We start from the raw sequence: 15,828 nt of genomic DNA, 5'->3' as shown, positions 1-15,828 counted from the left end.
ATTGCAGTATACAGACAAAAAAAGAAAAATAAGATATAAAATAATAATTGGAGCGCAAAGTCTAGTCTTGACAGCTTTGGACGGATGGTGTCTGATCTTGATGAAGGCTTCTATTCTGCTGGCAGCTGAGTTGGTGGTTTGATGATGGTGATATTGGTGCTAGAGTTGGCTCGCCGGTACTAACGTTGTTCTCAGTCATCAGCTCTATGTAACCACTGGACCTCTTCTCCACTAGCGATGCGTAGCAGCTTGTATCCACATAATCATGCATTATACCTGCAGGCTTTAAGTAAAGTGTTACCAAAATGTTACTGACCTGTGATCCCCTTCTTCTTGCTCCCTGTGCAGTGATGAGGTCACTCACGTGGTGGCAGAGGATAACCAGGCTGGGGCATTGTGGGCATGGCTGCGGGGGAGTGGTCTGAGGGATGTCTCCAGACTGCAGGTGCTGGACATCTCCTGGTTCACGGACAGCATGAGAGAGGGGAGACCTGTCACCGTGGAGACCAGGCACTGTATTCAGGTGAGGGAACCTGTGGTCAGTTTGAGTGTAGGTGGGCATTTTCTGCTATGTGTGTGTGTGGGTGTGTGTGTTTACGCGTGTGTACATGTGCGAGAGAGAGATTATTTTGGAAAACAAATGAAATACTGTATAGATACTTTTATACTGATATAGTCTGTTGTAGTTCTGAAAACATACAGAGTGTGACTGGAATGGATGTGTCTTCAGGATTCACACACAATATAGGCCTCTGTCCCCACTGACACCATTTGCTAGCAGATGGGCATCTTGGTGGGGCTCTTTTTAAATTGGCAACTCCACAACTTTTCAACCTCATTTTCATTATGTTCAGCTCAATACCAGTGTCAACATATGTGAAAATGGCACATTTCTAAGTTTTGTAGAAAAAATGTAAAGTTCAGTAACACATCATTTGAATTGGTCCTTATTACAGTGTAATTACATATGCAATTACACTGTAACAAGTATTGTAATTAATTGTAATAATGCAAAGTTACACTGTAGTAACAACATGTAACTGGTGGTAATTGCAGTCTGTAATTATAGAGGTGTAACAACGAATGCTTGTTACAAATGATGCTTGTTACAAATGTTAAGGTTTCCGAAAGCATCCCAACCATATATCCCAATGCACCATTTTTCAGCCTGCACATTTCAGCCTGCACAAACAATGTGATGTGTTAGCCAATTTTAAACCGACCACCTCATTGACACAACTCTGCAATAAAGCCTCTGGAGTCTGATGCCCATGCCCAATGGCAAAAACGAGTTCACAAACAGTTCACAGATTTTTTTATTTATTTTATTGTTACCCCAATTAATGGTGCATTTGACAATGGGTCAATTACTTTAACCATCAATTAAACATTTTTAGACACATTAATAAACCGTTATGGTTAAAATGTGAGATAGTCATTCGTGCTTGCCAAATTGTAAGGCTATTAAACTTGGTTGAATAATGGTTTAGAAATGCACACAAAATGTCCATAAGACAAACTCTTATTATCTCTTATGTAATCTTGCAAGGGTTTCACTGTTGAGGAAAATTCTCACTTTGTATGGGATGCGTTGGTGCAATTATTTAATTATCCCAGGAATTAAGGCATCATGTCAAGCTCTACCCATCTGCGCAACACGCTCAAAATAATGACGACATTGAATGGGCCAAAATTTGTTGACACTGATGTCATGTGCTGTTTTTATAGTGTAACTTTGAGTTATTACTATAAAATACTTTCAATTTTGTAAGAAATGTAAGGTCTTTTTACATGATGCAATAAAGTTGACAAAAAGAGAAGCTCATCTTTTGTTTGTAGGTATTTTCACTTGGTAATGAGTAGTAAGTAATTATATAGAAATTGCTCATAGGTACATTTATATTGCACTTAACTCTAAATAGCTAAATCCTGTGTTACAAGTGACAACCTTGTACTTATGCAGATATTGCAGATATGTACTCTGTGATGTACTAGTGTGTTTATTTTCTCACTTGGATGGTGCTTCCACAAACTTTAAAATAAGGGCCAGATTGTCAGGATGGGTAATGTAATATAAGTACACAATAATTACAAGTAAATACCACTCAAGATACACTTCATTTTAACTGGCTTAATCCTGTGTAACACCTAGTAATTACATTGTACTTACACAGATATTACATGTACTCTGTGATGTACAAGTGTGTTTATCCTCCCACTTGGATGGTGCTTCCGGAAGCATAAAATGAAGGGCCAGGGTTGTCACGATGGGTAATGTACTATATACAGTAAGTACACATTAATGACAAGTATCCTCAAGATACAGTTCATTTTAACTAGCTAAATCCTTTGTAACACTAGTAATTATGCAGATTTGGCATGTACTCTGTGGTGCACTTGTGTGTTTATCCTCCTAGTTGAGGATGACACCGGTATGGTAGACCCCAGTCAGTGAGGTTGACCTATATATATATATATGTTTTTTATTTTTTATTTTACCCCCTTTCTCTCCCCAATTTCGATCTTGTCTCATCGCTGCAACTCCCCAACTTACTCGGGAGGCAAAGGTCGAGTAATGCGTGCCTTCCGAAACATGACCCGCCAAACCACGCTTCTTAACACCCGCCCGCTTAACCCAGAAGCAAGACTCACCAATGTGTCGGAGGAAACACTGTTCACCTGACAACCGAGGTCAGCCTGCAGGCGCCCAGCCCGCCACAAAGAGTCACTAGAGCGCGATGAGCCAAGTAAAGTCCCCCCGGCCAAACACTCCCCTAACCCGGACGACGCTGGGCCAATTGCGCGCCGCCCTATGGGACTCCCGATCACGGCTGGTTGTGATACAGCCTGGGATCGAACCCGGGTCTGTGGTGACACCTCTAGCACTGCGATGCAGTGACGCCTCTAGGGAGGCCGGTTAACCTATATGTTATCGGTTCTTGTAAACCAAATGGTACACTTTTTGGGGGAAAATGCTAGCAACAACATTGAGTGGAAATTTGAAGAGTGTGCATTCACGAGTAGGTAATTAGAGCCTATGTAATCTCGAGACACCCAGTGCATCTGTACACAAGAGGTTTCAACCTTGTGATAGTTATTACTGAATTGGATGCAGCTGAGATAGAAATGAAACACTAAATTGGTGAATTTAGTGAAACTTCCCTTTCGAAAAAAGTCAGAGTGCAGTATAACTGCAGTACACTGCAGCAGAACTGCAGTCAGAGTGCAGTATAACTGCAGTATGCTACAAATACTGCGTCCAAAATAACACCGTTTTTTTTACAGCAGTAATTTTGCATGGTAACTGCAGTTAGAGTGCAGTATAACTGCAGTTCAACTGCAGCACACTGCAGTTATACTGCAATAACTGCGTCCACAATACCACAGTCGACTGCAGTTAATACACTTTTACTACAGTTTGAAAACTGCAATCTTCTTTTTGTAAGGGTTGCTCATTTGTTACAAACATGGTAACAAGTATTCATTGTTACACCTCTGTAATTACAGACTGCAATTACTACCAGTTACATGCTGTTTTTATAGTGTAACTTTGAGTTATTACTATTAACTACAACGCCTGCTACAGTGTAATTACACATGTAAATCCTTTAAGAGATAATCAATGAGGGGCTGTGTGTTCTATGGAAAATAATGAACAACGTGGAAGGTGTGTTCCATGACGCGTTGGCAGAGTGGAACTGACCTTCCACAGAGTTGCATTATTTTTGAGAGAATGCATAGAGCATTCCCTCATCAATCTACACGCAAAACCCCATAAAGACAAAGCAAAAACCGGTTGTATTTTTTGTGTGCACATGTATAAAATAAAATAAATGGAAATATCACATTTGCATAAGTATTCAGACCCTTTACTCAGTACTTTGTTGAAGCACCTTTGGCAGCGATTACAGCCTCAAGTCTTCTTGGGTATGATGCTACAAGCTTGGCACACCTGTATTTAGGGAATTTCTCCCATTCTTCTCTGCAGATCCTCTCAAGCTCTGTGAGGTTGGATGGGGAGCGTCGCTGCAGAGCTATTTTCAGGTCTCTCCAGAGATGTTAGATCGGGTTCAAGTCCGGGCTCTGGCTGGGCCACTCAAGGACATTCAGAGACTTGTCCCGAAGTCACTCCTGCGTTGTCTTGGCTGTGTGCTTAGGTTTGTTGTCCATTTGAAGGTGAAACTTCGCCCCAGTCTGAGGTCCTGAGCGCTCTGGAGCAGGTTTTCATCAAGGATCTCTCTGTACTTTGCTCCGTTCATCTTTCCCTCGATCCTGACTAGTCTCCCAGTCCCTACCGCTGAAAAACATCCCCACAGCATGATGCTGCCACCACCATGGATGGTACCAGGTTTCCTCCAGATGTGACGCTTGGCATTCAGCCAAAAATAGTTCAATCTTGGTTTCATCAGACCAGAGAATCTTGTTTCTCATGGTCTGAGAGTCCTTTAGGTGCCTTTTGGCAAACTCCAAGCGAGCTGTCATGTTCCTTTTACTAAGGTGTGGCTTCTGTCTGGCCACTCTACCATAAAGGCCTGATTGGTGGAGTGCTGCAGAGATGGTTGTCCTTCTGGAAGGTTTTCCCATCTCCACAGAGGAACTCTGGAGTTCTGTCAGAGTGACCATTGGGTTCTTGGTCACCTCCCTGACCAAGGCCCATCTCCCACAAAACTTCTTTCATTTAAGAATGATGGAGGCCACTGTGTTCTTGGGGACCTTCAATGCTGCAGAAATGTTTTGGTACCCTTCCCCAGATCTGTGTCTCGACACAATCCTGTCTCGGAGCTCTACAAATAATTCCTTCAACCCCATGGCGTGGTTTTTGCTCTGACATGCACTGTCAACTGTGGGACCTTATATAGACAGGTGTATGCCTTTCCAAATCATGTCCAATCAATTTAATTTACCACAGGTGGACTCCAATGAAGCTGTAGAAACATCTCAAGGATGATCAATGGAAACAGGATGCACCTAAACTCAATTTCGAGTCTCATAGCAAAGGGTCTGAATACTTATGTAAATAAGGTATTTCTGTTTTTTATTTTTTATAAATTTGCAAAAATTTATAAAAACCTGTTTTCACTTTGTCATTATGGGGTATTGTGTGTAGATTGATGAGGACATTTTTGTATTTAATCAATTTAGAATAAGGCTTTTTGAAAAAGTAAAGGGGTCTGAATACTTTCCGAATGCGCTGTAGCTAACCAAACAATCAGTCCTAGCTTGCCATTATGAAAATTGAATTTAACAATGCCAATAATATTTTCAATTCGACTTTTGCTTTCAAAAGCAGCTCAAACATAGAATGTAAGAATTAACTATAGCCATTGAATTCTACCGTGAGTTATAGGGAAATAATGTATGCTCTAGAATGCCCTTCAAGCCAATCAGAAACAAGTAGTTTTGTGGCAACAACCTCAAGACTAGGCATGCGACTTGTTTCTGCTATCTGAGATTATCCATTTGTCAAAAATGGCCATCTACATTGAGCGAATTGACCAGTATATACCATGGAGGGGACAGGGACAACAGTATTTTCCTGGCCTGAAAGTCTCCTCCCCACAAAAGCCCACCTCAACCCCACCAAGCCCACTCTCTTAAGCATCCTCTGCTACAGGGACGGGAGGCAGGTGTGCACCTCAGCCTGAGTTCACTACTCACATAGTAAGTGCCTCTCTACCCACCCTATCATGACTTCATGTTTTCCAGCCTGCTACCTCTACCTGGCGCAGGCAAGGCCCAGTCTCTCTCTGAGATATCCAGTTGTGAAAAGCACTGGGAAGGCCGGTGCAGAGAAATACAGTAACTCGGATCTGGTACTACTACAACCAGCTTCTCCCCTGCTTCTACAACCAGCTTCTCACCTGTTACCTCAAGGAGATGAGGCGCACCGCCAAGTTTTACAAGAACCTGAGAGAGTCTCGCATGAGTCATCCAGCTGGGGAAGAGAACGGGTTGAGTGTGCGGACACTGAGGATGAGATAATGGAATTTCTACAGGGCAGGCAGCGGGTGAGCTCTGATGACCAGGAGGTGTCGGAGCTGGTTGAGACGATGGGCCTCCTGTCTTTCTCAGACTAGTCACCTAGCTCACAATGATTGAGGCTAGCAAATTGGGAGGTATGGTAAGTTCGAAAAGTGTAGATTGGACACACACACACAGTTAAATATGAATAGTATTATTATATTATCAATAAATGAATTTGAATTTAACTATACCAATTGCGATATGTAACTTCTTGAGTGAGAGATTTTGTGTGTGTGTGTGACTGTGTGTGTGACTGTGCGTGTAAATGTGACTGTGTGTGTGTGTGTGTGTGTGTGTGTGAGGAGAGTGCAGTGGCCATGCACCGAGCACTAGATGGTGCTGTAAACTGTAAAGGGAGGTTTTATTATAGAACATAATAAGGGGAACTAATCAGTTATGATTTTAAATATGCAACAGAACAAAAATGTTCATTTATGGTAGACTGCAGAAATAGAGATGAATGGCCTGTAAAATAAAAGAGAAGACAAAGGAATCTTTAAAAATATGTAAATGATGCAGACAATTTAGAGATAGTGTGAATAAGTCCATAAAAGAATGATGGGCACTAGAATCATAGATATGAGAAGGACAGACAGATAAGAAAATGTGACCTTGAACATACTGAGTCCATTTTCTCAACGACATTTGCAATATTAATTACCATATGGCAAGACTTGACTAGTCAGTATGTCAAATCTATTGGTGATGCTCAGTAAAGGAATAATACAAGATAAATGTTTTATCCAAAGTTCAAATGGGAGCTTTATTGTGTGTGTGTGTGTGTGTGTGTGTGTGTGTGTGTGTGTGCACATTTGTGTGTGTGTCAAATATACTGACCAGAGAGGAATTGTAGACGAGAACACATTTACCTTTCTCTAGCCTCCACTCACATTACCACATTTCAGTTTGCTTGACAGCGGCAGAAGGATCCCCCATAATGCTTTTGCGTGCCAAATAGACCCATCAGCATTACGTCAGGGCTCGGAGCTCGCCGCTAACCAACACACAGACAGATTTGTTTATCCTGGATGGCACTGTGGGAGCCTTCGCAACATATGGGCCTAGAATAAGGAAATATGCTGCCTGGTTTAGATGGACAGTCTATCTTTCTACTCTCAGTGGGGGAAAACAGAGACAGACGTTCTTCCCTTCTTCCCACCATACCTGGGTTCAAATAACATTTGAAATAATTTCAAATACTTTAGCTGGGCTTGATTGAGATTGCCTGGCGCAATGCAACCAATATAAACGTCTCAAAAGTGCAAACCCCGCCCATCTGGCACTTCAGACAGGCTAAATCAAACGCAAAAAGTATTTGAAATATTTCAGATAGTATTTTAACCCAGGTCCACTTCCTACCAACCTCAGCACAACAGTGTTCGCAAGAATGGCTCTCTGACAGTGTTGCGCAGAGTTATGACAACAAGCGTGTGCCTGAGTTATACAACAACAGATATAAACATGGGCATTTCCCATTCTTGATCACCCATTTGTGCTATTCCATATGACATGCTAAAATGTGACCCATCAATAGATTTATTTTGCCTATGTCATTTAAGCAGATGAGCTAATGATGCAATATTGACATTTGTCAGCCTTTCTCCTAAGGTAACCACAGGGCTCTTTTACTGCTTTACCTGTGATGCATCCTCTTTCTATACACAACAAGGAAATACACTGTGGCATTTATGTGTGCTGTACTTCCAATAGATCGTTTTTTATGAGTTATAAATCTATTTAAGAGCCTTGTGAAGAGATACAATATTCTCTGAGCTGGCTTCGCTAACACGTTCGCCTCAGGCTCTTCCTACCACTCTAAAAACGTTATGTGTTTTACAACCATAAATATTCCACCGTGTACCCTGAATGCTGCTACTATGGAGAATTACACGTTTTAAAAACCCATTGAAATGTAATATTTCCATTGGTTACTTACTGGCATGCATACAATGGGCTACAGAGGCTGTTTTGCGTAAGTGGAGTGGGATGTGGAATAGGTGGTGGGCTGGTGAGAACGAGGAGAGAGGAGACAGTGAGTAAGAGATTGAGGGAATGGTTACAGGATTGGAGAGAGATGTGTCAGGCTTGTGAACACAGACACATGTTGTCCCTGTGCAGTGGCTGTCATCAATCTTCTTTAAAGAAGGGCTAGTGCCCCCAGTAGGAGTGGCGGCCTCTGTGACCCCTAACCCTGCTCGGTGGCCCGTGAGGATTTCATTAACCTGCCTGAACACACCTCTCCGTCTGTGTGAATACAATTAACCTGAACAGACAGCCCCTGTCTGCATCTGTAGGCACACACACAAGCGTGCACAGGCCCGCTTGCTCACCCGCACCCATGCAAGCAAACAGTCAGGAACTCACGCACGCACGCATGCACGCACCGGGCATGCACGCACGAACACACGTGAGCGTGCCCGGTGAGTGCATGCGTATGTGCTTGCGTTCCTGCCCACTTGCTTGCATGGGTGCGGGTGAGCAGACGGACCTGTACACACACACACACACACACACACACACACACACACACACACACACACACACACACACACACACACACACACACACACACACACACAGTTAGTCTGAGGAGTGGGCATCTGGGGTCCAGCTTCACTCACCTCTCCCACTAGCAGCAGATGTGAAAGGGTCTGTGAAAGGGTCTAGACTGTGGAGCATAGGTGCCCAACTTTATAAATTCAGCAGACTTTTAAATGTGGACATTTAATCAATAGATCCCCTCTGAGTTTAGCAGGAGGTGAGCCTTGGGGAGAGAAGGCCAGAAGGGAGCATACAGCATGGAGGTCTGTTGGAGCTGGATACAGTATAGGCCTGTATAATAACTAAACCCAGCTGTATCATGCCTACCTCCAACTCCCTGTGCATACTGATGCCTTCTCTCTTTGGGCTCAGAATCCCACATGGATTAAAAATAGCTCTGAGGCAGAAATGAAAAAAAAAAGTATGTTCTATTCTGATCTGTGTAAGAGAGGAAAATGTACGTTTCACTTTGGATTGGCAGAAAATCTGGTTCCATTAAATATATTCACAGCTATTCAACACTTTTTTTAAGAACAGAAGAGGCTTCTGGTGAGGGAATAACTGATGAATATTTCGAGAGCTTGGGACTAAAAGGTTCTATGTGCATTTTTGTCAAAATTGTTCTGTTCAATGTTCTCTACCTACAGTATGTAGTACTCTAAATACCCCAATTAATTTAGTTAAATTCAAAAGAATACAATATAAAAATTGCTGACACCATTCAAACCAATGAGGGTTCGGAACTTTAAAACCAATTATCTTAGAATCATATTTTTGCAGGTAGAACCTCATAGTCCCAAGCGCTTGAGAAAAAATCTCTTACTGCTTGATTCAGCCCTCCAATGTGGGAGAACTGGAGAGATGCCAAGCACTTTTTCATTATCTTCATTTTAACTCCCCCGTTCCTTCTTTCAACATGGTATGGTGACGTTACCTCCCTACAATTCTCTCCTGTGTCACAGTGCGCCCAAACTGCCTGAAAATTCCATGGGTAATTTTCACAGACACAATGTTCCAATGTAGATGTCTAATTGTCTACGAGAACATTAATATTACATCTATAATCCTTTTGATACATTACAAATGAGCAATTTCTTCTGTGGGACTGAAAAGGCAATTTACAAATGGCAAATTGGATTATGGGTTTGCAGAATTCTTGATGTGTTACAGGTTAGCTGAAGTAATGGATTTGGATGCCACCAGACTGTGTGATGAGTGTCATTAGACTGTTGCCCTGGTGATGTGGGGACTGGAGTATTCTCAACCTCTTTTATTGCTGTTCAGCTTTCAGAACTCAGAATAATCTCACATAACTTTTTGAAACCCACTTTTGTCCCATTTTCTATGATCCAGAATCTCTTCTTCGACTGTGATTTTCATTTGAATGCTGGTGAATATCACTCACACTGATACTTGTACTTGCAAACCTTTTCCAATTAATTCAAATCTACTTTATTTTGTTTTTGTGTACAGGACACTTCATCCACAGTGACAGACTGTTCTCCACCCACTGCTGTGGCCAACGTTTCTCAATACGCATGTCAGAGACGGACAACCACGGAAAATCACAACAAGATATTCACGGTAAGGAAAAACAACAAATACAATCACAACTTACTCAATTTCATGTCCCTACCTAAGTCTTTGTTAAGCTATTCCACCTTCATTGCTGCCACAAAGCATCGATCCTAATCCCGTTCTGCTCTGATTGGGTTCTCCCCACATGACAAAATACTGCAGTTTACTATAGAATACTACACTACTTACTATAGAATTCTATAGCAAACTGTAGTATACTGTAGAATACTATACTACATGTAAATCAACATGATAATCAACAAGAGGCTATGCGCTCTATGGAAAATAATGAACGATGCACGTGTGTTCCACAACGCGCTAGCTCTGCCCCACCTGCCCTGAATGACGGGTCGCCACTGATCACTTACTATAGAATGTTGTTGTATGCTATAGAAAATATGGTAAATACTCCAATATTATCCACCCCCCAAAAAACATTGTAGTAAATAATGTCAGCAAAAACACTACAGTCCGCCAAAACACATCTTATTTGCATATACCCTGCCCATTCCCCTCCCCATATCACAATTTGTGCCACCCATAAGTGAGAAACCTACATGCCAAGTATATACCATACAGTGGGGGAAAAAGGTATTTAGTCAGCCACCAATTGTGCAAGTTCTCCCACTTAAAAAGATGAGAGAGGCCTGTAATTTTCATCATAGGTACATGTCAACTATGACAGAAAAAAATGAGATTTTTTTCCCCCATCAAATCACATTGTAGGATTTTTAATGAATTTATTTGCTAATTATGGTGGAAAATAAGTATTTGGTCAATAACAAAAGTTTCTCAATACTTTGTTATATACCATTTGTTGGCATGACACAGGTCAAACGTTTTCTGTAAGTCTTCACAAGGTTTTCACACACTGTTGCTGGTATTTTGGCCCATTCCTCCATGCAGATCTCCTCTAGAGCAGTGATGTTTTGGGGCTGTCGCTGGGCAACACGGACTTTCAACTCCCTCCAAAGATTTTCTATGGGGTTGAGATCTGGAGACTGGCTAGGCCACTCCAGGACCTTGAAATGCTTCTTACGAAGACACTCCTTCGTTGCCCGGGCGGTGTGTTTGGGATCATTGTCCTGCTGAAAGACCCAGCCACGTTTCATCTTCAATGCCCTTGCTGATGGAAGGAGGTTTTCACTCAAAATCTCACGATACATGGCCCCATTCATTCTTTCCTTTACACGGATCAGTCGTCCTGGTCCCTTTGCAGAAGAACAGCCCCAAAGCATGATGTTTCCACCCCCATGCTTCACAGTAGGTATGGTGTTCTTTGGATGCAACTCAGCATTATTTGTCCTCCAAACACGACGAGTTGAGTTTTTACCAAAAGGTTCTATTTTGGTTTCATCTGACCATATGACATTCTCCTAATCCTCTTCTGGATCATCCAAATGCACTCTAGCAAACTTCAGACGGGCCTGGACATGTACTGGCTTAAGCAGGGGGACACGTCTGGCACTGCAGGATTTGAGTCCCTGGCGGCATAGTGTGTTACTGATGGTAGGCTTTGTTACTTTGGTCCCAGCTCTCTGCAGGTCATTCACTAGGTCCCCCCGTGTGGTTCTGGGATTATTGCTCACCGTTCTTGTGATCATTTTGACCCCACGGGGTGAGATCTTGCGTGGAGCCCCAGATCGAGAGAGATTATCAGTGGTCTTGTATGTCTTCCATTTCCTAATAATTGCTCCCACAGTTGATTTCTTCAAACCAAGCTGCTTACCTATTGCAGATTCAGTCTTCCCAGCCTGGTGCAGGTCTACAATTTTGTTTCTGGTGTCCTTTGACAGCTCTTTGGTCTTGGCCATAGTGGTGTTTGGAGTGTGAATGTTTGAGGTTGTGGACAGGTGTCTTTTATACTGATAACAAGTTCAAACAGGTGCCATTAATACAGGTAACGAGTGGAGGACAGAGGAGCCTCTTAAAGAAGAAGTTACAGGTCTGTGAGAAATCTTGCTTGTTTGTAGGTGACCAAATACTTATTTTCCACCATAATTTGCAAATAAATTCATTAAAATCCTACAATGTGATTCTCTGGAAAAAAATGCTCAATTTGTCTGTCATAGTTGACGTGTACCTATGATAAAAATTACACGCCTCTCTCATCTTTTTAAGTGGGAGAACTTGCACAATTGGTGGCTGACTAAATACTTTTTTTCCCCACTGTATATTGTGTTCCCTACAGGTTATAGAAAAGAGCAGAAGCTCTGAACAATTTGTTCAGACCCCAGTCCTACCTACAGTGCCTTGCAAGAGTATTCATCCCCCTTGGTGTTTTTTCCTATTTTGTTGCATTACAACCTGTAATTTAAATGGATTTTTATTTGGATTTCATGTAATGGACATACACAAAATAGTCCAAATTGGTGAAGTGGAATGAAAAAAATAACTTGTTTCAAAAGATTCAAAAAAATTAATAACAGAAAAGTGGTGTGTGCATATGTATTCACCCCCTTTGCTATGAAGCCCCTAAATAAGATCTGGTGCAACCAATTACCTTCAGAAGTCACATAATTAGTTAAATAAAGTCCTGTGTGCAAACTAAGTGTCACATGATCTGTCACATGATCTCAGTGTATATATACACCTGTTCTGAAAGGCCCCATAGTCTGCAACACCACCACCAAGCAAGCGGCACCATGAAGACCAAGGCGCACTCCAAACAGGTCAGGGACAAAGTTGTGGAGAAGTACAGATCAGTGTTGGGTTATAAAAAAATAACAGAAACTTTGAACATCCCACGGAGCACCATTAAATCCATTATTAAAAAATGGAAAGAATATGGCACCACAACAAACCTGCCAAGAGAGGGCCGCCCACCAAAACTCACAGACCAGGCAAGGAGGGCATTCATCAGAGAGACAACAAAGACACCAAAGATAACCCTGAAGGAGCTGCAAAGCTCCACAGCGGAGATTGGAGTATCTGTCCATAGGACCACTTTAAACCGTACACTCCACAGAGCTGGGTTTTACGGAAGTGTGGCCAGAAAAAAGCCATTGCTTACAGAAAAAAATAAGCAAACACGTTTGGTGTTCGCCAAAAGGCATGTGGGAGACTCCCCAAACATATGGAAGAAGGTACTCTGGTCAGATGAGACTTTGAGCTTTCTGGCCATCAAGGAAAAATCTATGTCTGGCGCAAACCCAACACCTCTCATCACCCCGAGAATACCATCCCCACAGTGAAGCATGGTGGTGGCAGCATCATGCTGTGGGGATGTTTTTCATCGGCAGGGACTGGGAAACTGGTCAAAATTGAGGGAAATTCTTGAGGGAAACCTGTTTCAGTCTTCCAGAGATTTGAGCCTGGGACGGAGGTTCCCCTTCCAGCAGGACACTCGAGTTGTTTAAGGGGAAACATTTTATGTCTTGAAAAGGCTTAGTCAAAGCCCAGACCTCAATTCAATTGAGAATCTGTGGTATGACTTAAAGATTGCTGTACACCAGCGGAACCCATCCAACTTGAAGGAGCTGGAGCAGTTTTGCCTTGAAGAATGGGCAAAAATCCCAGTGGCTAGATGTGCCAAGCTTATAGAGACATACCCACCCCAAGAGACTTGCAGCTGTAATTGCTGCAAAAGGTGGCCCTACAAAGTATTGACTTTGGGGGTGTGAATAGTTATGCACGCTCAAATTTTCTGTTTTTTGGTCTTATTTCTTGTTTGTTGCACAATAAAAAAAAATTGTATCTTCAAAGTGGTAGGCATGTTGTGTAAATCAAATGATACAAACCCCCCAAAAATCCATTTTAATTCCAGGTTGTAAGGCAACAAAATAGGCCCAATGGGGGTGAATACTTTCGCAAGCCACAGGTTGAACTGACATTTATTAGCACCAATAACACTGGTGAGTGATGTATGTTGAAGGGGAATAATGAGGGAATCATCAGCCTGGTGATTAGAGAGCTAATGAGGTGGAAAGGAACAGGAGAAGGGGAACCGAGCACCACTCCCAGTTGACGTACATGTGTGTGTGGTGTGTGTCGCATGAATATGCGTGCATTCTTACATGCATGTGTGTAAGTGTGAAAGTGTGCATGTGTAGTCAGTGAGGGAGAAGTGAAAGTCATTATGAAACAGATGTCTCCATAGGCTCCCAGTAAGCTCTGCTTTATAAGGCTTGGAGGAACTCATCATCACCAAGCCGCCAACCTCCCACACACACAGCTCTACCTACCTACCTACCTACCTACCTACCTACCTACCTACCTACCTACCTACCTACCTACCTACAGGTTATGGAACATTTCTTGAAGGAGAAAGCCTCCACTTCTATGTCAAAGATAATAAAACAGGAACACTATACTAAATGCTACAGTATTGTCTGCAAAAATACTACAGTACAGCACAGTCTGCAAAAACACCACATTAGTTACTACAGTATATACTATAGTTTTATTTTACTACAGTATTTATACTATAGTTAACTATAAATATTACAGTATAATACAGTATACTACAGTAAATACTACAGTATCAGTATTCACTGTAGTGTTTTTGTGTACTTCAGTCCGCGTTGACACTACAGTGAATACTACAGTAAAGTCCACAAAAACACTACAGTGAATACTATAGTATTTATACCATAGTATACTATAGCATTTTTTTTATGTGGGTCTGTCTTGCTTCACATACCAATTCACTGACGCTGGCCCCATCAGATACATTAACCTACAAATGAGAAGCATCTGCAGGTAGAACAGCTGAGGTGCCCGCGAGGACTGGCGCGGGCTGACCCATAGGCTGGGCATGCCACACTGATATGGGCAATGGACGTGACGCTTCTCACCAACAATGATGGATCTGTCTCCATGCCATCTGGCCATCGGGCAGCTAGTGGCCAATGCCAGGGGAAAGGGGGAGGGGGATGGTTGGGGGAGGGGGGGGGGGGGGTAGCACACGTTTTCAGACTGGCTGTGATAATAGGGTAATACTGCAGCTTGCCATTGCATTGTGTGCAGTAATGTTTAGCTACACAACAACAATGCCGCCTTCTCACAAACATGATTAAAAAAGACGTTTTCCAATAAATCTCGCTGCCAGTATTTAATAATCGCTGCCAGTGTGTAATACAGTCTTTATGTGCACTGTGAAGGCTGTTTTGCTGACAGTCCAAGGTGATCAAAAGCACCTTTATAGAAAAGTTGGAGTTAGGGAATACATTTGAGAGACAATATGCTTCCATGCAGTATATCTGACTCTACCGCTGATGCGATTCCAAACTTCTTCCAGTGGGGCTGTGTGTGTGGGAGGTTGGCGGCTTGGTGATGATTCCTCCAAGCCTTATAAAGCAGAGCTTACTGGGAGCCTATGGAGACATCTGTTTCATAATGACTTTCACTTCTCCCCCACTGACTACACATGCACACTTTCACACTTACACACATGCATGTAAGAATGCACGCATATTCATGCAACACACACCACACACACATGTACGTCAACTGGGAGTGGTGCTCGGTTCCCCTTCTCCTGTTCCTTTCCACCGCATTAGCTCTCTAATCACCAGGCTGATGATTCCCTCATTATTCCCCTTCAACATACATCACTCACCAGTGTTATTGGTGCTAATAAATGTCAGTTCAACCTGTGGCTGTGGAGGTGAGATATAGGTAATTAAACTAAATCCTAATATCCCGAGAGATGTTGAGCTTTCAGATGTCAATTCTGCTGTTATG

The 15,828-nt window shown here is 42.4% G+C and overlaps 1 protein-coding gene across 1 annotated transcript in view; it reads left to right on the top strand.

Moving 5' to 3' along the window:
- Positions 1-15,828, top strand: part of LOC311111021 (DNA nucleotidylexotransferase-like) — a gene marked incomplete at both ends in the record, with an annotated part of 151,731 nt that overhangs the window by 13,432 nt on the left and 122,471 nt on the right. The window contains 2 exons of the mRNA XM_084153712.1: positions 349-523; positions 10,039-10,149. Coding sequence (XP_084009838.1) covers positions 349-523; positions 10,039-10,149 — 286 coding nt within the window. The remainder of the gene's footprint in view (positions 1-348; positions 524-10,038; positions 10,150-15,828) is intronic.

The sequence above is a fragment of the Coregonus lavaretus genome (genome assembly GCF_964263955.1).
Source record: "Coregonus lavaretus genome assembly, chromosome: 36".
Taxonomy (NCBI): domain Eukaryota; kingdom Metazoa; phylum Chordata; class Actinopteri; order Salmoniformes; family Salmonidae; genus Coregonus; species Coregonus lavaretus.
Note: the sequence above shows the minus strand (reverse complement) of the source record. Positions and strands in the feature narration are given on the sequence as shown.